General features: G+C 42.4%; 1 protein-coding gene across 11 annotated transcripts in view; it reads right to left on the reverse strand.

The window, feature by feature from the left end:
* Positions 1-26,173, reverse strand: part of DLGAP2 (DLG associated protein 2) — a 578,727-nt gene that overhangs the window by 308,328 nt on the left and 244,226 nt on the right. For 10 of the 11 annotated variants that reach the window (XM_077309418.1, XM_077309398.1, XM_077309427.1 and 7 more), the window contains one exon: positions 18,391-18,423. In XM_077309418.1, the coding sequence (XP_077165533.1) occupies positions 18,391-18,423 (33 nt within the window). Of the gene's footprint in view, positions 1-18,312; positions 18,424-26,173 lie in introns of all 11 variants that reach the window. The other variant, XM_077309435.1, reaches the window with a different exon arrangement.

The following is a 26,173-nucleotide window of genomic DNA, read 5'->3' on the forward strand; positions in this document are numbered from 1 at the left end:
TGCTGATTTCCCCAGAGCTGTGTTGCAGGTTTCATTCATCACCACAGTGCCCAAGCCATTAGGAGCTCAAGGGCAACACTGTCAACTGTCATACTTGAAGAAACAGGAGATGTGTGGCGTCGCCATGACTACAGTTCTACGGATGCTAGGTAGATTAGCTGGAAGGTAGATGAAGGTTATTGTACTTGGAACAGATTTTCTACAGAAAGGAGCATGCATTTCTCTGAAACCTTAATTATAATAGGTTTTCTACCTATCTAGACAGCTGTTGCAGATGGGGTGAGGGAATATCTATTCTATTCACTAAATCATATAAAAATAAGTAGTCAGTACATTTTTAATTATTGAACACTACATGTCTCTCCTATCTGGTTTACTCTTGCCAGACATCCCTACAGTGGTTTTGAACATCTGAACTCATTTTCCAAATGCTTTGGGGAAAATGGAAAATCTATAGCAGAGTTTAGCTTAGAACTTTCAAAAACTATTCAGACCTGATGCTTGGTCATACAGTTCCCCCCTTCTTTGGGTGCAAACTTAGCAGATGTATGTTATCTGGAAGTGTAACAGCAATTCCTATGATCATGGTTCACTGGGCATTTCTTCACGTGAAAGCAGGCCCAAGATGGCCACCTACAGGAGTCTGTATCCCAGATATATATCCTTGTTGGATTTGGAGTTATTTTGGCATCCTTTGGGGAAGACGGATTGGTCTGGGGATAGCACCAGGGCAGGTTGGGGGCTAGTCCACTTATGAATCCATTATGACACAATACATTTGTCATTCTTAAAAGACTCTATTGTTTTGAATGCTGCAGACTAATAGCTAGCACTCCATACTTTGCATATTTCCAAAATAACCATACAAGAAGGTTACTGCTCTCCAAAGGAAGACATTATGTAAGAGCTACATAAACCCTCCCTATGAAAGGGATTTATAGAAAAGCTAGAATTTTTGCCCAGGAATCAGACAGCCAGAACAGCACTATTTTCAATAATCATTTAAAACAATCAGTGACATTTATATTTTAATTGAATATGTGCTGTCCAAATTCTGTGACATTTGTGTATGTAATGCCATAACTCTGGTAGTTATTCCAAAACATGCATTTCAGTTTATTATTCATAGGCAGCAGACCTGATGAAGAAAACCAACTTGGGGTTAAGCAGTCAAAGCAAAACAGAGCCGTTTGCCAAACCAGCTATCTTCTCAAAAAAGACATCAGTTCTAAATCATGGCTCATTATCCTTCACATGGCCACTTTTAAGCAAGGGGCTAATCAGTCAAAGGAAGAGCTGCCATTCCTCCTGTTCCATTAACGGCCACGTTTAATAGGCCATACAGAGGACTCCTAACTCATGGAGCCATTTTCTTTTTAAAAGCTATTCTCAAGCTGCATTCCAGAGCCATTTAGAGCAGAGTTAAACCCTTCCAAACCCGCAGACTTTAGCTTGGCACGATCAATGTATGACAGAGACAGAAGCAACCCAGTTTGGTGGCAGTCACTGATGGGGATCCTTCCCTTTAAGGCTTATCTGAGGATTACTTTGGTATTCTTTGTTATTCACCAGGCCCAAACTTTTCTTATTACTCAGGATTTTGATTTTAAGTGTTCCATCTTTTAATAGCTGCTTTTATGGTTCACTTATAACCTGGGGGCTCTTCTTCTAACCTGGGGGCACACTCATCTTGAGGCTGCTTAATGCTGTTTGATGGCTTGTTGTTTCTTGTGCTGGTTATTGATGGTTTTATGGTGGATGTTTTTATAATAATTTCGTGTGTCTTTCGCGAGTGCCTCAAGCAGGTCTCTGACATCGATATTTTCTAAATAAATGAATTAATTCTGACCGCGTTATCAGTTTACAAATAAAATTCTCATCATTTCAACATCAGCCAGACATGTGCATATATGTAGTACATGTGTGGACGTGTTTGCCTATGCACAAAACGTGTTTGCCTATGCACAAGAGGGCAGGGGATTTCTTTTTGCCGTCATGTTGGTATTTTTTTAAGTCTTTTAATGGGGATTTTAATGGGGTTGAGACTGCTGTGACCCGCCTCGAGCCTATAGGGAGAGGTGGAAAATAAATATAATGATGATGATGATGATGATGATGATATGATAAAAAGAGATCAACCTGTGACTCAGCCTCCCTCTTCCTAGTGGGTATCCAGGCAAACCTGGGCTTTTAAGGTCTCACCAATTGTCTGCCCTGAGAAACAATACAGTGTGAGTAGATGCTTTAGGATGCTTAGGGCTGATCCTGCGTTGAGCAGGGGGTTGGACTAGATGGCCTGTATGGCCCCTTCCAACTCTATGATTCTATGATAGAAGTGGCAATCGTTGGACTGCAGCATGAGGAATGGAGCACCAAGGCAAACAATTCCCAATTTCTTTTCCTCCTACTCCCATTCATAGGCAAATATAAAACTGTGACCTTAGAGATGAGCAAACATGCCCACTGAATAAAAAGCAGAGCAGGACTTTCCAGAACTATTTGTAATTCGGAGTGGATGGAATGAAATTGTAATGTGGAGTGAATGGAAGCAGAAAAAGGTGTGTAGCCAGCTGCAGGAATCTGTGCTGAAATTTACCTAAAAACTTATCAACAAGAATTTGCTCTGGCTCCATCCAGTTTTACCCCTATCTAATTTCCTCCAGAAACTAGTTTTATAAAATGAGTATAAGAGGACACGATCCATCATTAGTATGTCATTTCCTACAACAGCACTGCTGTATGGACTAACAATACTATCCCTTGAAAGATTGTTCAGTCCCAAATGAATTAGACCACTATGGGAAAATACAAAAGATGAATGAAATTTATTCCACCTAGCTTCAGTTGTACCAGGGGTAATACTAAAGCTTCCAGAGCAATTATTTTTCTTCAAGGGACAGATATTATCCTTGGTAAGTCTATCCTGAGGATGGTGAAACATTAGGATGTAGCAGTGTTACCAGCATCCAGATGAGGGATGGTATTATCCTAGAAGTTAACTGATCACCAATTTCCCTAGACCAGTGGTTCTCAACCTGGGGGTCGGGACCCCTTTAGGGGTCCCAGCAGGGCAAGAAACTTGGCCAGGCGGGGCGCTGCCACTGTCGCCGCTCCTCCTGCAGGCACCCGCGCTTGGCTGCCAGCCACTCCAGCAATGCCTCCAGTGTGGCACAGTCGCTCCAGGTGTTTGTGCAGCTCGGCGGGACGAGAGGCAGAACTGAACTGAGAAACCCAGGAAAAAAACCAATTTATACACAATCATGAAGAATGGATCTTCACACCATTGGTCAGTTTCGATTTAATTTATGTGAAAGAACACTTGCATAATTTTATGGATGGGGGTCACCACAACAGGAAGAACTGTATTAAAGGCTCGCGGCATTATGAAGGTTGAGGACCACTGCCCTAGAGCAAGCTTTCTCAACCAGGGTTTCATGAAGCCCTGGGGTTTCTTGATGACCCTGGACACATACATACATGCATGCATGCATGCATGCATACATACATATTTATTGTGACATGAACATATATGTCAACCCACATACCCTTTCCAAAATGGCTGATCATGGGCCTGGAGGTACAATATTCTGTACAATCACCTCACTTCTGGGGTTTCTCAAAGCCTGAAGATTGTTTCATGGATTTCTCGACAGTAACAAAGTTGAGAAAGGCTGCCCAAAGGAAATGGCAATATTTAGGAAATCTTAAGGCTGACCACAGAAGTTGGATGACCCAGTACTTCCACTTCTCCTAGACTATGCCTGAGTACACAAGACTGAGACCATTCAAATTCTGTTTTGCATTGTCTTGCAAGAGCAATGTTAAAACAGCCTTTCTGAATGGTCTGATGTAAGCAGACCCGCATGTGAAATTAAAAGCTTACCTTGCTCCTAACTGGACAAGGGTTCAAAAGAGGTAGAGTTGTTTTTAAGCTCTTAAACTGCTAAACTGCACCTATGTGTCCACTAGTGACACCAAATGGTAACTTCTGGGATTGCAGCCATGAGTGGAATTTTCCAGGCACATAACTGGTTTAAGGTTGGCCACCACTTCTTCTTTCTGCAGGAAGAGAAGGTCCTCTGCTTGTGAGGAGGAAAGTATCCTCCATCAAGTTCTCAGCTCTCTCCATCTGTTGATGTGTGGACATGTAGTCCTGTTTGCAAAGCCAACCATAGGGGCTTACAATGTGTTTTCTTTGTAACTTTTTTTTTTGCTTTTGTGCATTACTTTCGTATGGAGACTGAAGCAGATGAATAAGATATATATTTATGTATAATCTTTCCAGTAAAGATTATTCCTTTTAAAACTTCAAAGCATTAGGAGTTTGGATTTGTGCCTTATCCACAAAAGGTAACTAATAACTGCAAATGCTCTGTTACTTTGCAGCTCTATTTTTCTGGAGGGACCTAGGGCCTAGTCAGAAAGAAAGAAAGAAAGAAAGAAAGAAAGAAAGAAAGAAAGAAAGAAAGAAAGAAAGAAAGAAAGAAAGAAAGAAAGAAAGAAAGAAAGAAAGATGCTGTGGCTTTCAGAAAGCTACTTTTGAATTACCTTAAACTGTAGAGAGAGATTTGTACCAAGTATTGAATCGTTAATAAAATAAAACAAGTAGGGATAGACAGGAGTGTGTCAGAAACAATCATAAGATAGGAAACTGACATACAGGAAGCATTCAATAAATCAACCATGGTGACCCTGTGTTGTTCTGAGTTCAACTGTCTTCATCTCACTGACAGCTAGCAGGTATGATTCTCTTTGTTGAAGGATGCAATCAAAGGGAATTTCATCCCAATTGGACATGTGGAGGTATAAAGTGGTCTTTAAAGACAAAGTACTAGCCATCGAAGGCTGTTATCGGTCCTGCTCTGATATTGTAGAGAAATTAAAAACCATTCTAGTTGGCAGAGACGAGAATCTGGAAACAGCAGAATTCTCTTGCACCCTCTGATCTCTTCCAAGCTATTGGGAGGAATAGGGTGTGGGCCCAGAATCCCCGGAAAATCTTTAAAGCATTTTCTGACAAATTTTAGGGGCAGTATCTCATTAATTTTCTATTACAATACACAAAGAAGGATACAACTTTTGTTCGCATTAAATGCTGCTAATACTAGTTGAGATTTCAGTGATGCAAAAGAGGAAACTGTAGTATCAAAAAGAGATACTGGTTCTACCACTAAAGAACGTGCTGGGAGAAGGATTCTTGGTGCGATAGAAAAATTGCAACTGGATGATCTACAGCAAGTTGTACAAGAAAACCAAGTATCACTGCTGCATATGATTGAATGTATGACCAAGATAAACAATCACAGTAATCTATGCTGAAATCCAAACATTAGCCTACAGACTTGCTAGGAATTGCTAATGAAGCAATAAGCATCCATATATGATGCAATCGGGAACCAAAGCTAGTAATGGCCTTCTTGTCAATATAGATTAGGTCTTCTGCCAAGGTGGAAACCAATACAGAAAGCTGGAGATTTCTTCTTCCATGCAACTCCAGCGGCAAGGATGGTGGCAGCAAGAGGTTGGAAGCTACAGGTTATTCCAAAACTGACAGACTGGTTGGACAAATTGGGGTAACTAGCCAAATTGGCAAAAGTGACCAAAGAGGAATTTAAAGAACAATGGTGTTACTACATGGACTTTTTAAGTAGATAGTTAACTGATGTATTAGAATAGTAGGCAACAATTATGTCACTTGTATTCATTTTGTTCTTTCTTTTGTAACTATTCTTTATATATAGAAAATAAATAAACATTGGTGGTACACCACCAAGAAAACCCATTTTGTTTTTTCAAAATGGTACCTGGTTGTACCTTTCTTTTTATTGCACCTCTTAATTCCAGCATTCTGCTTCCTCAATCACACCTCCCCAGTATACTGGATATTATTTTAAAAAAAAACAACCCACATAAGTTATCATATTATAACACTGCTGCAGCGTAATGGGCAAGACTATCACAATTTTTATATTGCTAAAGACAGCGTTTTAACATGATCACACTTTTAAAAAAAATGTCAGATTTTCAGGACAGAGAGAGGGGGAGAAAGGGAGGGGGTGGGAGGATGGTGATGAGGAAAGGAACGTGCACGAATGATTCATAATGGTAGCCGCGGGAAATAAAGAATGCAAACATTTCTCCATTGGGCAGCCCCAAATTAGATTTCGCATTGAAAAATGAAATCGCTGTAACCAGGAATTTCTTAAATGTACAGTAAGTGAGAGGGGGATTTGGCTCTGCGCCTGGAAGAACGGCTTTCAATGTGGAAACAGATGGAAAAGTCTGTCCTTTAAAGATGCAAATTTGAGTGATATTGCTAGTATGGAAATGGTCTGTGGGCCTGACCTCAAAAGATTCAATGGGTTCAGAATTAGGTGGCTAGGTTGCTGGCATGTATACTGGACAGCCTCACTGATTTAGAATTGATGGTTCACCTTTCAGCATGACTCAAAATTATTATTTTTTAAATGGTGTGGTCCGTGTTTCTATAGGACCTCAACGTGCTCTCACTTCAAATAAAATGTTTTCTTTATTGTACCCAGAAATATTGGGATCGGGTAGCTAAAACACCTTCCTTTCTGTGTTTCCTGGCATTGGGGTATGAATGGGGGGAAGGGAGGGGGCATGTGGTACAGCAGCCCTCTCCCTGTTAGCTTGGCACCCATGCTCTTTGTTTTAAATATTTATTGTGAAAACCTTATCATCGCGGTCCAGTGACCATGGCCAGCCGATCAGAAATCTACCCAAATATAAAGAGAAACCATTATACAAAAAAATCCCAAAAAGAGATCTAAGGAAATGTTTTATTGTTGTGGCATGATCCCAAAGCAATGTGGACGTGTATTTTATTTTAATTTATTTCAGGACATGGGAGGGGGGTGGAAGTTTGAATCCCCAAAACAACTGCTGTGAAGGAATTGGTGATTTGTGTTGATTGCGGCAAAAAGCTGCAATGAGGCAGCAGGATAATGCGGGAGGGGTCTCCCGTCAGGAAGCATGCAAACATGCGGTTTCCTGTCACACATTTGCAAGCAGGGGGTGGCACACGTTTTATACCTCCGTGTGGAATTGGTCTCATAAAAAACTCTCTATAAAACCCCATTTAGTCCTGAGGCCATAAGACTCCCTACAAGCCACTAGACTGGCGACCAAATTTTCCTAGTCTCCCGAGCAGACCTCTCTAGAGGTGGGGGTATAGATGGAATAGCAAACCAAGCCTAAGAAGGGGCCATATTGTTCTTAGCACTAGCCTCAACCAAAGAACTGGCAGAAGAGCTCAATTTTGCAGGCCCTGCAGAACTGTGACACCTCCAACAGGGCCCTTAGCTCTCCCGGGAGCTCATTCCACCAGGCTGGGGCTAGGACCAAAAAGGTCCTGGCCCTGCTTGAGGCCAGGCGTACTTCCTTAGGGCCAGGGACCTCCAACATGTTAGTGTCCATAGAGCGAAGTGCTCTGTGGGCAGCATAAGGAGACAAGCGATCCCTCAGATATTATATTTATATAAAATTGCCAAAAACTAATAGCATCTTAATTTTAAAAGACAAACCCAGCAGTCATAGAATCATAGAGTTGGAAGGGGCCATACAGGCCATCTAGTCCAACCCCCTGCTCAACACAGGATCAGCCCTAAGCATCCCAAAGCACTATGAGTAAATTGCTTGAGCAGAGTGAATGGGGAAGACTGATAGGCCAACAATGGAAGGTACCTACTACCAACCATAAGCCCACGGTTACAACTCACTTTTACAGGCCCAGACAAACTGTAATAAGTCTCACAGTGCCCAGATCTCTGTCAACAGAGTGTTCGACCAGGTTGAGGCCAGGGCTGAAAAGGACTGTCTTGGGTATAAAAGTTAATGAGTCTTCGGGGAGGGCAGTATATAAATCTAAATAAATAAACAAACAAATAAACAAACAAACAAACAAACAAATAAATAAATAAATAAAGTTATTTTCAACTAAAGACCAAAAGACCTTTTCAAGTGTCAGAACACACATGGCTGTTTAAATTATCTTAAAATGGCGAGGGTGATCCTGAGGTGAACAGGAGGACACTATCACATCTAATATGGCACTGGAACTCCCTTCTTAAACAGGCTTACTCAGTGCGAAATTTACCTTAGACACTAAAATGAAGATTTCATATTTTCCCGCTTTTTTAGATCCCTCTCTCCTGTGGAATTATGATAAATGGTTTTACAGTATCACCACTTCCTACCCCCTTGGTTCTTTTAACAGGCTTTTCTTGGTCTTACCTGACACTACAGAGGCAGGGAACAGATACTGCAAATCAAGAAATACTTTAAGTTACACCTGTATAATTTGCATTCATCAGTCTAAGCAACTAAAGGCCACTGGCTGCTACATTCTTAAAAATGTGGTAACTTGCATCAATTGCTGGGTTTTGATGAGCAACTGTGCTTCCTTTCTGAGAGCTAAAATCACCATGAGTTTTGTTAAATGGCCCTGTAATTTATGGAACAATGTTCTGGGTCTGTCTTCAGTCTAGCAATCTAATCATGAAGCATTGTGTGGTGGCATAAGCATGCACAGGCAACGTTCTGCTGCTTGTCTGTCTCCATGCAATTCCCAAGAAGCACTGGGAGCATACTGGTACACACAAACCTCGGGTGTCAAATTTAGAACGCTTGAAGAAAACCGACAGTTTAAACACTGCTCATGGAGAAAACTCATAATTAAAAGTCCATACATGATGTGAGCAGCAAAAGGTTATTATATCATGCTTTTCTCCACCCTAAGGAGCCTCAAGGTGGCTGACTTCCTCTCCCAATAACAGGTGCTTTGTGTGGTAGGTGGGACTCAGACAGTTCTGAGAGAAATGTGACTGAACCAAGGTAGGCAGAACATATTTCCTTGATACAAAAAGGGGATAGCAAAAATGGGGAGGGGGGTTAAATATTCTATATTCATGGAAGTAAGACAATAAAAAAAGGTTTTACAAACATATTGAGCTTACTGTTATTTTTCAGTGACAGAACCCATACAAAAATTTAGATAGACATAGGCCAGAAGAACTCAGCTAAGGGAAATCATGTATTTAATTACAAAAACCCTTTCTTAAAGCAGCCCCTAACAGGAAATTCTCAAGGAGAATTTCATCCATGGTTATTGGGCCTATTACATAATTGCAAATAAATCAATAGTTTAAAGCAGGGGTAGTCAAACTGCGGCCCTCCAGATGTCCATGGCAGGGGCTCATGGGAACTGTAGTCCATGGACATCTGGAGGGCCGCAGTTTGACTACTCCTGGTTTAAAGTTTCGGCCTTCTCTCTCTCTCTCTCTTTCTCTCTCTCTCTCTCCCACCCTTGCAGGCCAGAAGAAATGAGGGGGTGGGTTCATGCTGCTGCAAGTTTACCAATTGACCTTGTACACTCCAAGCCCAAAATTAACTGTTTAATAGTAATCAGACATAAACGAAAATTACATGGGTTATATTAGCATACAGGCAAAAACTAATTTAAAAGGTGAAAAAATTAACATTTTTATTAAAATGAGGGGATGGTTGGGAAATGTGAAAAAGGGTACTGACCTCTTCAAAAGGGTACAAATGGTCAGCCTAAGCCAAGGTCACCCAGCTGGCTGTATGTGGAGTAGTAGGGAATCAACCCAGTTCTCCAGATTAGAGTCTGCCTTTCTTAACCACTAATCCATGCTGACAGAGGGGCCAGCATATTTTCTTTTGGCAGAATAGAGCAGGCTTTCTCAACCAGAGTTTCGGGTTTCTTTACAGTCCTGGACAGGTTTCCCGAGTGGGTGGGATTTAAGTAATTTTTTATATATTTTTAAATTTGTCAAACATTTATCGGGTGGTATGGCTATATATCGTCATGTCAATCCACGACCTCCCCCAATGGCCAATGATGGCCCTGGAGAGGGTGGGAAAGGGCGAGGCTCCAGGTGGGCAGGTACACAGCCATGCTTCCCAACCATATTCTGCACCACTTCTGGGGTTTCACAACAGTAGTTGTAAAAAGTTGAGAAAGAGCTTAGACCTTTTCCCTATTCAATTCTTTACCATGCTGTTTTAAAAATTTCATTTGGTAAGAAAATATAATCGTTTCCACAGGAGAACAAATTTGATAGATTGAAACTGGTTAGTCTGATAAAACCCTCAGATTCTGCCCCCCCCTTTTGTGGACCCAATATGGCAACTGTTACTTCTGAAACTTTCATAGAAAGTAACTGGATCCTTTTTCTTGAGTCAGTTACAGTTGGGGAATGTGGATGAATAGGAATGTTAAGATCCACAGTTTTTATTCATGGATTTATGGATGTGTTTTCCTTACATTACGTACATTCTCTCCTAATGTCTTTCTTTGGTATTTGACAAGTCAAAGTAAGCTAATGCCATTATTGCATTTTTTAGACTTGTTTTCAAACAGAATATTCTTCGGAATACAGAAAATCCTTAATCATTACAAAGAGGCTCACAAAAGACATCTTCCTTCAGCAAGCAGAAGTTCCTTTTACCCTCTGAAGGGAAACTTAAGCTGGACACCTGCTGATATAATACAGCTATTTTAATGTACAATGCAGCTCAAGAATTTGATAGTGGTAATTTTTACACCACTTGATCCAGCTCTTTCCAAGACCTCTATTTCATGTCATTTAAGAAGTTTCTTTTCAGTTTTGCTCAGGAAGGAATGCATTTTAAGAAACCCTTTATACCAAAATGGAAACTTTTAAGGAAACATTCACGAACATGCTAGCTCACGATCACAACAACAGAGAAATCTTGGTGAATCTCCAGTTCTGATTCCATTCTTCTTATTGAAGGAAATCTGATAAAGTAGCCTCTAGTCCTGGAACGGCTGTGCTTCACTAAGTCTGTTAGCCTTTAAGATTCCACAAAGCTCCTTTTTGGTTTTGCAGTTTTTGCTTTCTAAACAAGAATGTTCATATAAGCAGATTCTGGCTGAGATTTTGAGCCTCCATTGCTGAATAAGGTAATTTGTCATGGCTATCTGAACTGTGGTCAATGGCAGCGGCAAAACAAGCACGTCCCTTCCAATTAGTTGCTTAACATTAGGTTGAAATTTTAAACTTAACAAAAATGGCAGTTGGTCTCCCCAGCTAAATAACATTTGTTTTGATGGCACTGTAGCTTTCATATAGCTTGGTCCCTGAAGCTGATGCTTTATTAATCCAATGCCTTTGGAAAGTCAACAAGGAGAAGTCGGCCAAATAAAAGATACTGAAGCTGTTTTTCTCTTCTTCGACTGTGTCGGCACAGAGGGATAATAATACAGTGGCTGGACATGATTCCTGCTCTGGAAGCAGGAGACCCTCACTTTTTGATGTCCTGATGAGTTGACCAAAACTTCCTTGTGATATCATGTTTTTAAAAGTTTGAACCCCAGCCCCTGAATTTGCTAATACACATCCAATATTACCATACGAAAAAATGATACCCAAAGAGCATCCACAAATATTGCTCTTAATTTAGGCTCGATGCTCAGACTCTTACCCCACTGAAAATGTCCTCGCTAGACTCTACTGATAAATATATACCACATACGATAAATGAACAAAAGCTATTTGCTGACCATCACAGTCTTTCTCCACATCTATGAGCACAAAGTGAATGTTGCTGGAAACACAACTTTATTCTATAAAAAAACAGAGGCAAAGGATTGAACTGGAGGGGTTCTTTCTACTTGCCAAATGTCAAATACTCTTGTATAGGTATAACAAGCAGAGTATTTTGGCCTTTTACTTATTGCCCTCCAGCTGCTCTGTGCTTCTCCAGGGATGTAAAGCGACCATTAACCTGGTTTACAGCAGCATTTTCTCCAACTCACAGCTGTTTTCAGAAGTCAGGAAAAGAACAAAAATGGCATAGCGCACCAGCAAGGCCAGCCCTATCAAAAAATTTTGTGAGCAATTTATACACTGCTGTCACAGACAATTTTATTCAGCATTTTTTTGTGACAAACATGATGAATCGAATATTTCTGAAGGCGAAAGAGGAAAAAGGAAAAGAAAGTGCCATAGTACTATGACAACAATTCCCAAACTGGATTGAGCACCCATAGAATCATAGAATCATAGAGTTGTATGGGGCCATACAGGCCATCTAGTCCAACCCCCTGCTCAATGCAGGATCAGCCCTAAGCATCCTAAAGCATACAAGAAAAGTGTGTATCCAACCCAGTTAAGAGTTCATTGTAAAATGGTGATTTGGTTGGGGTGGGTTTGAGCTGTTTCTCCAAACAATAGTAAAAGAGGGAGTAGCTAGGAATGAATAATCTCCAAACACCATAATCCATGCAAAACATCCTTTATGTCAGTGGCAAAACAAGAAAATGAGGGGTTTTATATACTGTTGAGCCTGGCTCCCTAACAAGAATTGTGAAATCTGTGAAGAAAAGAAATAGAACCATTTTTAAAACTATGTCGCTGGGAGAAATCAGTCATTCTGGATAAATAATTACACAGTATAATTTACCGTATATACTTGCATATTAGCTGACCTGCATTTAAGATGAGGCACCCAATTTTACCACAACATCTGGGCAAACTTATTGACTTGCATATAAGCCGAGGATAAGTCGAGAATGGGAAATGCTCCATCATCAAAGGCTCTCCCATCCAGCCTCCCCCCCCAACAAATACAGAAAAGTCAAGAGGATGAATAACTGCGGGGTTTTGTACCCCACTTTTCACCCACAGAAACCAAAATAATAGTTTGGAAGAAGTGATTAAGAAGAGGAAGAAGTGAAGGTAAAAGGGAAAAAAAGACCAGAGTCCCCCAATCACACTGTTGATGTCCTACAAGCTGCCAGAACAACGATTGGCTGGCTGGAGCAGGCTTTTATTTCTATTACCATATATACCCACATATAAGCCGAAGAGGGCTTTTTCAGTGTGAAAAAAGGTGCTGAAAAACTAGGCTCATACGTGAGTATATAGGGTATATATAATGTGTGTTGCATATCAAAACTAGGAATATATAACAATGGAAACTCAGTCTAGGTCTCTGTCTCACTTAGATCTGTCCTGTTAGATGTGTTCACACATATAACGTCTGATGGGAGGTACACACCATGTTAGGGCTCACCGGGGACCTCTGTGTCTAAGCAGAATCAAGAGGGAGAAAGGACTCCGACCAGCAAAACCAACAGTTTGAATCTGGCATGAAAACAAACTGGGAACCAATGTGGCTGTACACAAATTTGGTGTAAATTTATTTGCCTCCTGAGCTGCTAAATTTTGAAAACGTTTCAAAGAATATTTCAAAGTCAGCCCCGTGTAGCCCAAGTTACAACAATCTAGTCTGGAATGATGAGAGTGCATATGACTGTAACCGGGTCCATTTCTGCAAGAAGGGTCATAATGGGTACTCCAAAAACTAATAGCAGGCAGTGTCAGTTAGCTACAGTCACCACCTAACAATTCGGAAACTATGTGTGATAAAAGAACTGAGAACTTGTGTCTCAGGACAAATAAAACCCCCTAATTTGGGTTCAATCGACCAGCAATGTTTTGGTGGAAGTTTAGTAGGTTGAAGTAGTAATCCGTATCAGTTAAGCCCCCAAACCATAGCACCTCCATCTTTATAGGTTTATTTATTTATAATATTTCCATACTTGTCCTTCTCTTAAGCGCCTAAGAACACAATCTAGTATGGATTATGTTTCCGTTTCAAGACAGAAACGTGATTTATTTTTAACTGTCTCTAAAACAAAGTTCCTTTCTTTTTTACATTTGGAATTTAGCAGCAGAGATTCCATAAATAAATGGTACAGCCCCCCCCCCCAAATGAATATAGATTGACTAGAAAACAATATTTGTTTCCTGTTGAAACTACTGGAATATAATCCATAAAATGGAATATAAAGCAAACAAAATGAACTCTATCTGAGCAAAATGCCTGTGCTCTCCCCTAAATTCCACCGTGTTCTCTTAATGGCAGGGGTAAATTATTTCAGAATTCTGTCAGGGCATTAAAAAAATTAAGCAGGTTTTCCTAGTAATCAAGTTAGCAGAACTGCATTCCACTACAGCAGCCAAGCAAATTATTAATAAATTTCTGAGAGCACACAAGATGCAAAGGATTATGAAACAGTGATTTATGCTCCAGCAGTGTTTCCAAGGGTACTCTAGGGCCACTTATAAATCTCTGCTTGAGTTCTTCTAGACTTGGAGTTAACACCACGGAACCAGCACCGAACCACTGAGAGAGAAATTCAACCCTACTGGGAACAATCTATTCCATGTTTAAGATATTATTTCTGAACTACTGCCCATATTCTTAATTTAAAAAGAACAACAACAACTATATCATAACCATCGGGGTTTTTTTTTCAGAAGATGCACATGGCTTACCTGCAATAACATAGCTCTACTCTCAGAAAGTTCTAATTTCTCTTCAAATACTTTAACATCAGAATAACAGTAAAATGCACCCCCCCCCCCCCATCCACAAACATTTCAGCCTTCTGGTTTTTAAGCTCAGCTTGTGTGATTTGTGGCAGATTTTCCAATATTGCCCTGGATGCTGTGAAGTATAAGTGTAATGTGTACATAGATGCTGTTTTTCCCCTCACCTCCCATATCCCTAATCAGCTCCGTGAGACTGATAAAAGCTGATGCTGGAGGTCACAGAACCAGTATGGACAAAAAGTCACCTGACCTGGGGAATACGATAAGGAGTGGAAATTGGCATAAGCACTCTCACCTCTCCCTTGTACCAACAGACTGTCTTGCACCAGCAGAAGTACCAGGGATGAAAAAAGACAATGGAAATGTTTTCATAGGATTTCCAGCCACTTCTTTGTTTCAGTAAAAATCAGAGGAATTTGTGGAATTCCTAGAGCAGGGGTAGTCAAACTGTGGCCCTCCAGATGTCCGTGGACTACAATTCCCAGGAGCCCCTGCTGGCAGGGACTCCTGGGAATTGTAGTCCACGGACATCTGGCGGGCCGCAGTTTGACTACCCCTGTCCTAGAGCATCATACAATCGCTTGTGGGTACAAGAGAGTGAGCGTGATACAGTGGTTAAGAGTGGCTGACTCTAATCTGGAGAACCAGCAGGTTTGATCTCCCACTCCTCCCCATGCCGTCTGCCTTGGGCCAGTTACCATTCTCTCAGAACTCTCTCAGCTCCACTTTCTTCACAAGGTAGAGAATGTAATTGTAAGTCACTTTGAGACTCCTTAAGGTTGAGAAAAGCGGGGTATGAAAACGGACTCTTCTTCTTCTCCAAATGGAAGTGACAATCTAACAATACTTTTCACACACTTTGGCATCTGAAAGCAAACAGATTTTTCCCCCAAAGTTTAAAGGATAAAATACTGTCCTCCCGCATTTAATGCAGCCTTAATCCAGGCTTACAAAACTTGTTTTGATCTGTTTTTGCTGTGGTTGTTGGTGCTGCACTTTATCTTTTACCTGTGTGAAACTTCTCAGCTCTAATGATCAAACTAGGGAATTTAACTTCCCCAAAGTTAAGCTCCCCACGGCTCAATTTGGATTGGGACTACAGCACCAAGGGAGGAAGGAACCCAGGAGGCAGCACATCAGGCCCAGGAAGGGAAGGAGGAGCACAAAACAGCCACCTACCACCTACCTGGTGGGCTGGCAGGCAGGAAGGCAGCCTCCCTCCCTCCCCCTTAAAGGGGCAGTGTGGCCTGTCCCGCTGCTGGAGCCAAGCTGCAGATGTGAGGCGGGGCAATGCAATGCAAGGCTTGCTCATGCAAATCCGGCTGCAGCAACGACAGATACACTTATGGCAAAGGGCCTAGTAGTGGCACAGGCACCGTGGAGGCGGCATGGAGACAGCGCCCTGCTTAAGAAGTGCTCAGGGAAGGGGGGGGGCAAGAGTCCTAGGCGATTGTGGAATGAAATGGCTGAACGAGGAGAAGAAGGGGACATGATTCTGACAACCAAGAGGATGAAGGGAAGGAGGAACTTAGTAAAAAACTGCTACACTAACACTTAATGGTATTTGAACTGACAAGGGTGGGTGACTCTGCCTCCCTCGCTGGGCAGGAAATGGAGCGGGGGGGGCAGGATTGAGGGTGGACGAAGCTGTTGAGTATTGCTCAATGTTCTGAGCAGGAAGGGAAGGAGTTACTTAGTGAAAAACCACTACACTGAGACTTAATGGTGTTTGAACTGAACTGACGGGGGGCGGGGAATCTGCCTCCCTCACCGTGACCTCCGCCAGCTGGCCGTGTTTGGGTTTTTTTTGGGGGGGGGGCTTTACCTTAAATGTCAATGAATATGCCTTGCCATGTGTAAGTTTCAATTTTTTTTAAAAGCTAGACCAAGAAACCTCCGATTGGTTGCCTCCATTGATTGCCAGGCCTAGGAGCGGTAAGTGAAAGAGTGCGTTGCTTTCTCTTTTGCTTTTTGCGCAGCATGTGAGGAGGGTAAAAGGCGAGACACTGCAGCAGAAAGGCTTTAAAGTGTGGAGGGGTGAAATTGCGTGATTTAATACCATGCAGGTAGGAGGAATCTTGCTATTTTGACCACTGTGCGGAAATGCCCTTTAACTTCTGAAAGCTAATTTAATGCACTAAAAAGATTTTAATACAGTATCTAAATGTTCTGACACATGTTTTCTTAGTCTAACAATGTACTCCTCATTTCAGAATCCTTCCAAAGGAAAATTTCTTTGTGACTAAAGCTTCTAGCTTTAGGATCTCTTTTCTACCCAGAAAGCATTTTACAAACTGTGCATGTGAGACACTGAGGACATAAGTTACTCAAAGTTTAGGGTGGCCAGCTCTGGTTGAGAAATACCTTGAGATTTTGGGGGCAGAGACTGAGGAAGATGGGGTTTTGGAGGGTATGATACTGTCGGGGTGACAAAAACATGGGAAAAAAATACTGCTGCACTTATATGCTTTATAATTTACTTCTTTTCTGACCAGAAATCAGATTCACATCAGAGAGTCACAGTCTGAATTTCTGCTGAGACTCAAGAAATGCTTATCAGTACAGCTGAGAACACCATAGAACAAGAACGCTTTCCCATTGGCTTCATCCTGAGTTGCTATTCTTAGAGACGGTCATTGTATTCAGAGCAAGTTATGTGACTAACATAGATTCGAATGCATCTAGCTAACCAAAGAACAAATAATCATATTTCTAATAGTGTTTCGTGCCAAATACCACAGGTAACTGAATAGAAGGTGTTTTAATCATTTGCATAATCAAAGCAATGCCCTCCAGCACCATCTTTCCACCTCCACTGCATCCCCACATTAGCTCAAGAACTGCGCTTGACATGACCAGGGGATCCCCATGGGAGACACTGGGGGTTGAACTGGAGGTGACCATGTAACTGACCATGTGATTATACTGTAATCAGAAGTATAAATGCTTTGCTTTAGAGAGCTTGCATGCTCTCTGACATTTTGGATCACTGTTTTTCCTGCATGAGACTATTCCTCAGCTGGTGCAAAAGAAGATCTGCTGATTTCTTACCCTTGGTGTTTCCTTTAACTGCAGCATGAAGTTATCAGCCCTGTTTGACTAAAACTTCAGTCAATAGCTTTTATGATCCCATGGAATCCACCTTCCTAAGCAGCCATTTTCTCCAGGCGAATTTATTTCTATAGTTCGGAAATCAGTTGTAATCCCGGGAAATCTCCAGTCACCACCAGGAGGTTGGCTAAATGCATGCTTAAACTCTTTGCCATGGAAATAAAAGGGAATTAAGGTTAGCTGGGTCACGTCTAATACAATTTAATCAATATTCCAACTGCATTATGCAGAAGTATTACATGCTGTCGGATCTCTAACTTAGAGCTATCTCTTTGTCGTTCAGTCCAGGTGACTACTTCCTGAATTTTCTTTTGCAGCTGAAACCCAAACCCTGGTTACATGTTTATTTGCAGAAGGATCTTGTAAAGCAACCTATGATATCCCTTGGGCATAAATCTTTAAAGATATTCTCTCGGTGTATATGTAGCTGTTGTTGTTTCTTAAAATAATATGAACTCAGCTGTAGAATGCCAACCACTTAAGCTAAAAACCTGTTTCTGCTGCTGTTTTATACAGCCTCCAAATGAACGTTTGTGTGCTTTCTTACTTCTCATTCTCCTGACCCGACACACAAGGCCTGAATAAAGAACCATCATTTCCATTCTCTTTCTGTAAGAGAACACAAGCCTTCTGCCTGAAGCATGTACTGTGCTTTAGCCGGCCTAATTCAGTTCATGTTTTGGCCTTTAATATAGCAGTGGGTTTTTTCTCTCCCTTTTATTTGCATCTCTTCTAATACCACACTCCATCTACTGCCACCAGTTTTGTTTTTTTTGGGGGGGGGAGCACTTACAGATTAAAAAGATCATGCAAGTCAAGCGTCACTGCTCTTTTCTTGGGAAAATATTAAGGGTACGGATGTACAACTCACCTTCAGGCTCACCACAGAGTGTACACTGTGACTCTGCAAAACAAAACAAAACAAAGAGAGAGAAAGAAGTCAATACACAGATCATCATCTTAGAGCCAAGAAAGCCTCATTGTTTCCTTTGGCTTTTCTTGCCTCGCTCTTCTGTTTGTTTGATGTATTGTGTCCTAGACAATCAGCACCAGGGGATAGGTCTTTTTTCTTCTGTGTATGGAGACTGAGTCATGGTCAATGAATGGCCAAGAAGAGGAGAAAGGGGTGGGGGAGACTTTAGGCATGGGGGAGGCAGCTGCAGGCCCAGCAGCAGGTCCTTGTCCTTCTTTCCGCACACCCAGTCTCCATTCACCAGGGTGGGGTAGGGGACTTCTGCAAATGAGCCTATTATAACAGACTGCCAAACCTATAGGCCAGCTTTTGTCAACTTCTTTACTGTTGAGAAGCTCCTAAAATATTATCGAGACGTCAAGAAACCCCCAAAGTGGCAGGAACGTACAGAAAATGGTTGAGAAGCATAGCTGTGTACATGCCCAGCCGGGCTCCCCCCCCCCTTCCCATGCCCTCCAAGTCCATCATCAGCCACTTTGGGGGCGGGGGGGGGGGTTGGGGTTGGTTGGCATGACCATATATGGTCATATCACCCAATAAATGTTTAACAAATTTAAAGAATATATTTAAAATTAATTGACTCTCACCCATTTGGGAAACCCTTCCAGGGCAACCAAGAAACCCGAAGGTTTCACAAAACCCTGGTTGAAAAAGTCTGCTTTAGCACGTGTTTAGCCAACCCATGAGATTCGTACACCATATGTTTTCTGGAAGGGCAGCCAGGTATTTAACTTCAAATAAATGCCCCAATCACTTTGGTGTATAGGTCATTGTATCTGTGTACGATTTGTATCTGCGTACATAGACGGAGACATACTGATGTGATCTACACATGCAAATACTCTAGCCAAAACAGGAAGCTAAGTGCATGTGTGGGCAAGGAATATTACTACCACGATTATAGTCGCTTACCCTCTTTGCACACACACATTAATAAAACCCCAAAAGAAATTCTGCTGGACAGAAATGAGATAGCTAATACAAGGTTGACCAATGTTTCTATTACAGTTGCCAAGGGGTCACCTGTGAGATCATGCAATAAGCTGCTGACCATGTGGACAGCACAAATCTTATGAACTCACACCTCTACACAGAGCCCCTGTTTGCAAATTACCACTGTAATTTATCAGCGGAAAAAAGAACCACTCCAGTCATAGAAAGTTCTGCCCCCTCAGAGTTTTGGGCCATAAATCACGTGCAGCCATCAGGAGCCACATGCTTTCATAGAAGACCATGTAATCACCCCCAGGAGGGCCAGTTCCAGGCTTTGGCATAGAGTACCTGGGAGAATCCCTCACCTGCTCTGTCTGCCACTGAACCCCCACTTGCCCATTTCTGCCTGCCTGTCTGAATGCCCACTCATGAAACATTTCATCATACACAGGCTGGCTTGCCAGCTTCCCCAGCACTTGTCCACCCTTCCCACAGCAGCACCGCATGCATTGTCAGGACTGAGATTGGGAGGGCAGCTCACGAGAAAGCAGGTGGACAGGAGGGGAGGCAAGAGGTGTGGTAGCACTGCTGGGCATTGCCAGAAGCCTTGGATCTTTACAGCCGACCCGCTAGAGTTGTAAAGTCCCTCCTGGCTACCAACAGGGGATGGGAGGGCACAGAACGGCATGATCAAGATCCAAGCTGGGAAACTCCTGGAGATTTGGGGATGGATCCTGGGAAGGACGAGGACTTCAATGGAGTACAATACCACAGAGTCCACCCTCCAAAGCATCCATTTTCCCCAGGAGAACTTATCACTGTAGTCTGGAGATGAGTTATAATTCTGAGGGATCCCCAAGTTCTACCTGGAGGCTGGTATTCCTATGACCCACCTCAGGATATGTCAAAATCCAGCCCATCAGAAAAGTATCAGAAACATGTGTGACAGCTGAATCACTAAATCATTCAAACCTACAGACAGTTCAAATTACACACATGCCAAAGGCATTAAAATGTACCTTCTAAGGGAACAGAAAAGTTCTTGATAAACAAAGGCGGCTTGGAGCTCATTTACCAATGTGTGTGCATTCACTGCACCATCATTGACTTCACTTCACTTCCACACAACCACATGCACTAGGGTCCCCAAGGTGGAAGTGAGGTTTCCCTGGCTTTGGTCACTCCTGTCCACAACTGGCCAGCTGATAAGCAGGGGGAGTTAGCCCCCAACAGGCAAGAAGTTGGAAATAAGCATGACATGCCTATATCATCTGAAAGTTATGTAAGAACATCATGTTCATTTCCAGCTTCTTCTCTCCCTTCTCCTAGTAATTCACTCCCATTCCCCCACCGGCTGGTCTAGAGTTCTTCCAGAATTGCTACTGCTCACCAGACTACAGGATCAGTTTCTCTGGACAAAAAGACAGCTTCAGGCATCACCTCCCTGCTGAGCCCCCTCTCCAACCTCTGCCATGGAATTTCCCATACTGGTGTTTGCTACCTTCTCATCCATACCATGCTTTAATTATGGCTGTAACCACAATGATGTGTCGAACTCATTTGATACGAGGGGCAGGTCTGACATAAATGTCAACTTTGTTGTGCTGGGCCCTGGGTGCCCTGAAATTTCATGCCAGGTGTCAGGCATATTTCACCACAGACTGTGACCCATTCCCCTCCTCAGCACCTTTTGCTCGCTAGGCACCAGAAGTCTTGCACAGCACAGAAGGTTATTGCCAGACAAGCAAGATGCAACCATCAGAAACCCTCATGGCTCTTTAATGACTGACTGACACATGTCAGAAACTTTTGATGAGCTGGAGCATGAAATGCTGCATCCCACTGTCACAGGTGTGGCAGCTAAAGACAGGTGGCCAAGTGGCACTAACCTGGGGGACCCAACAAGCCCTGACTTACAGAAACTGCTACAGTCAAAATGCTTTAGGAAGGGGTACAGAGGGGAGAAGGGTGAGGCAGCCACACAATCCCACACCTCCCTCGGTCTAAGTCCCAAATTCAGCAACAAGCTTGAACCACAAGGGGACCTGCGATCCTCTCCAACACCCCAAGCGATCTCGAAGTGCTGCCACTCTCTTGACACCTTAATTGCCTTTTGTAGACTTTTATTTAATCACTAAGCTAATTACATGTCCTTAAACCAAGAAGTTTCTCTCTACAAAACAGCCACAAAAGACTTTCCAGGACGATAAGGTTTGTATCAATTTTTTACTGCAGGTAATGTTTGCCCAGATCTGGGCTGAATCTGCACGGAGCTTTTCCTTTTCTGCTTTCAATCCTGTGGAATTCAGATTGATTTGAACTGGAGTCTTTGTCCCCCCCCCCCACACACACACACACTGACTTGAAACAGAAACCCATCTACATGAGGCTGCACGCAAGCGGGGGGGGGGGTAAGAGAAGCGGAGGACCCAGAATTAAGAGAACTTCCTTCCTGATCTCTCAGCCTCTCCTACCTCACAGGGACTGAATCTGCGGGTGGGTGGGGGAGCAGAGATGAGCAGAGGCGAGACAGCAGCAGCCTCTCACAGAAAGAGGCAAATCTACAGCAAGAAGTGTGGATTGTAGAGCACAGTCACCTTAAACCTTTAAAAAGAAATAAATCTTGAAACCAGGAACTAGGAATTCTTTGAACTGGTGCCCAGCCAATCAGGGACAGACTTCCTTGTTACACCTTTGGAGCCACGAGGCAGCAACAAGTTATTTCAGGGAAAGCAGACAGCTGTACCTTTACTCATGCCGATTTTTCAAATATCGAGGGTTAAAACCACTCCTAGATATTGCGGGAAAAAGTTAGGATCACTCAGGATCAATCATGCTTGTTGCAGAGGAAAATTTTAAATTGCCCCAAATAAAAATGGAAATCGAATTCTGTGTAGACAGCAGGGACTGAATCAACCTGGGATTGCGATAAAAGCTCTGCGCAGATTCAGCTCTGGATAATGCAGGTTATCCCGATCTTGTCAGATCTTGGAAGCTAAACAGAGTTGGGCCAGGATGGGAGACCACTAAGGAATATCAGGGTTGCTATGCATAGGCAGGCAATGGCAAACCACCTCTGAACCTCTTTGGCCTTAGAAACCCCATAGATCCACTGAGACACAACTGTGGCTGGTTGGAAAAGAAGAAGAGAAAAGGTTTGAACACGATGACTGTACAAACTAAAGATCATGTCTAGTTAAGAGCTCATGTCAGTCATGTTTTATCACATATATTAGGAAAGCACAATCCTCACAACCCGGTTTTGTCTGAAAGGAGCATATATGTGTGGTGCAGGTACATGATAAAACAACTAAAGAGGGCTATAGTCATAGTTAAAGTATACAGGAAGGAAAGGAATCTTAAAATATCTTGAAAAAATACTTGAAAAGCCGAAATTAATATTAGATCCTTTTTAAAATTTCTGCATCTGTTGCTTGTAGCTGATATCACAGCTGATATCACATCATTTACAGAAGTCAGAGATGTGAGAGAGAGAAAATTGCAATGAGAAATGGGCATAGCTTTGGCAATGAAGAGGAAGAACAGAAGGGACGAAAAATTTAACATGAACACAGCACTGGGGAATAGAGGTATAAATTTCATGAGCAAGACAGCCTTTTAAAAAGAGATTTGGGTCTCAGATTCCCAACTTCCGTTTTTTCAAACAGCAAGGCTTTGGGCTTATATATAAATCACCACGAGCTGTATGGGAGGGAGGTATAAAAATCCATGAAATAAATAAATGAAATAAGTCAGTGGTACTCATCCAACAGCTCACAGACCAGGGTTGTCAAGATCCCCCCCCCTGGCCACAGGCACGGGATCTAGACTGGGAAACGTTTGAGAGGACAAGGGCCTCAGTGGATATGATGCCATAAACTCCACATTCCAAAGCATTCATTTTCTCCAGGAGATCTTGGTAGTCTGAAGATTAGCTATAATTCTAGGGGGTACCCAGATCCTGGCTGGAGGCTGGCATTCCTATCGCAGACAGCTCCATTCAAAATTAGCATCAGCCAAAGGAGACACCCCACCACAAAATCACACATGCAATAATATTAGTATAATATTATTGAGAGTCAGCTTGGTGTAGTGGTCAAGAGTGCAGACTTCTAATCTGACGAGACTTCTAATCCCTGCTCCCCCACATGCAGCCAGCTGGGTGACCTTGGGATCACCACAGCACTGATAAAGCTGTTCTGGCCAAGCAGGAATATCAGGGCTCTCTCAGCCTCACCCACCTCACAGGGTGTCTGTTGTGGGGAGAGGAAAGGGAAGGCAACTGTAAGCTGCTTTGAGACTCCCTCGGGTAGAGAAAAGTGGCATATAAGAACCAACTCTTCTTCTTCTACAATTAAACATGTAATTTTAGCTTTTTAATTACCAGAGCACCTTTGTGCATGTAGGGCTGTCTCTCCCCACCATGGCTTGAGACTGCCAAAGTGCCCAGAGGTAGACCAAGTGGCCATGGGAAAATATTAAAACCCCTGTCATCCTACTGTGGCCAATTTACTGTTTTCCCAGATGGCTACTATGGTAGAAAACAAGGAGCTATCCTTTATTTGACTCCTGTAACAACCTACTTCTTTAAATTTGCGTTAGTTGAGGGCCACAACAAGCTGCTTGGCAGTAAGTAACTCCAGGGCAAAGCATCTCATGTTTCCAGGTGGATTTCTACATTATTTCAAAAAGCAACAGTCATGTAATTAAAATTTAATCTCTTTAAATCAATAAAAGGGCCATGTTTCTGAGTTTACCTGCTACATCTTAACTTACTAACTGTTGGGATTTTTTTTTTGAGGGGGGGGGGAGTTGTCTTCACACACCATCATGTGCATTCCAAGCATGTCACAAATAGCTCCCTGGACTTTCACCTTAAAAAATGGAGCAAAAAAACCATGACCACCCCTTTCCTCTAATTTAGAGGTAAAATGGTGATGTGGCTGCCATTCCAGACTAGGTACAGAGATAAAGTCTGATTATACCCCACCCTTTTTAAAACGGAAGAGGAAATGGGGCTGCCCAATTTAAGGGGGGGGAGTTTTGCTCTGATCACCTCAGCAATTCTGCACCAACTTGACCGATTGCAGGCAGGGGCAGGAGGAACACAGAGTAGCACAGACATAGGACTGCACAAAGGTTATCCATCTACTCCCTTAGTTATTGCTTCCACGCATGAGAGGCACTTTTCCACCCTTCATGTGGAACCAGCCTATTTCCCAGTCAATCTTTGTTGAGAGAGCATGAGCAATTCTTGGCATGAGTAGAGCAATGTTCTCTATGAACCTTCCCCAGCTTTTTTTTGTGTTAACAGGAGGAGATGCAAAACAAGAGGTAGTGTATTTGCCGGCGTATAAGATGACTGGGCGTATAAGACGACCCCCCAACATTTCCACTCAAAATATAGAGTTTGTTACATTACATTACAGTACTATGGGCCACTATGGGCAGCCATGTCTATCCCAACTGAAGAGCACCTGGCGTACAGGAAGACCCCCCCACTTGGAGGCATGTTTTTCAGGGGGGAAAAGTAGTCTTATACGCCAGCAAATACTGTAGATAAAACAATAATTAATGTGCTTTATTTGTACAGTTAGTAACTTAACGTTCTAATAGTCTCAGTGGGTCACCCGGATTTGAGAACTTGAATACAGCCACCCTATCCTGACTCACCAATAGTGGATTAATGTCTCAGGCAGTTAAAGAAATCTAAAATCTTAATTTACAGATGAAAATTGACCTGCCATTCTCAGGACTGTTTCAGCCATTTACCCAGGCACCAAGATTTCGCCTGGATTAAAAAGACCAGGCATCGACCTCAGAAGATTATTCAGATTAATGTGGGATTTCTGTGACCAACAACTAAAAATTATACAAGTACACCTAATGGTGTAAGATTCCACATGTTTAGACAAATCACACAGGGTTAAATGAAAATATACCACTGAATATGATCCTTGGTCCCATGCTTCTAGGGCTGCCGTTGCCGATTAGCTGAATTGGCCATCCCTGCAGTGGAATCCAGCCCTTCTAATAAGCCAGCCCATGTAACCTTTTAATTAAGTTGTTTTCCTTTCCTGTCTCTGGAAATACATTGCATGAGGTAAAATATGACAGCCTAACTGTACAGTTACAGAGAGAACGGAGATATGTTTTGACCTAGATAGTCATCTATGTCAACAGCAGCTGCACTAGGAGCTTTAATTAATGCTATTCATACTGCAAAGGTATTTAGTCTTCAATCCACTGTCTGCTCAAATGCCTCATACTTGCTTTGTCTTCAAAGTTCTGGCGACTCCAATTATGTTTCCTGAAGATGATGTCTTGTGTGAACTGACAGCCACCATTAGAGTATTACTGTCCAACACTGCATTGCTGTTTCATAATGTCTTCCATGATACTCAGATGTTCTGCCCTGCACACCCCCAGCCTTACAGAAAAGTCATTTCATTGTAATGAGATTGCTTAGAATGAGTAACTCCCAAGTCAGTGCTGTTCTATGTCCGTGAGGGAAGAACAAAGTCATACAGCATCCTTAGAGGTTTGATTAATGTTTAAAATTTATATAGGTATTTATAACCCACTTTTCTCCCCACAAGGACCCAAAGAAGCTGTCAACATCATCCTCTCCTGTTACATCTTATCTATACGACAACCCTGTGAGGTAAATCCCCGAAGAGCTCAGGGCCCTGCCTGAACTTCCACAATTTCGAAGGGCCTGCAAAAGGGAGCTCTTCCACCAGGCATT

The sequence above is a fragment of the Paroedura picta genome, chromosome 1 (genome assembly GCF_049243985.1).
Source record: "Paroedura picta isolate Pp20150507F chromosome 1, Ppicta_v3.0, whole genome shotgun sequence".
Taxonomy (NCBI): domain Eukaryota; kingdom Metazoa; phylum Chordata; class Lepidosauria; order Squamata; family Gekkonidae; genus Paroedura; species Paroedura picta.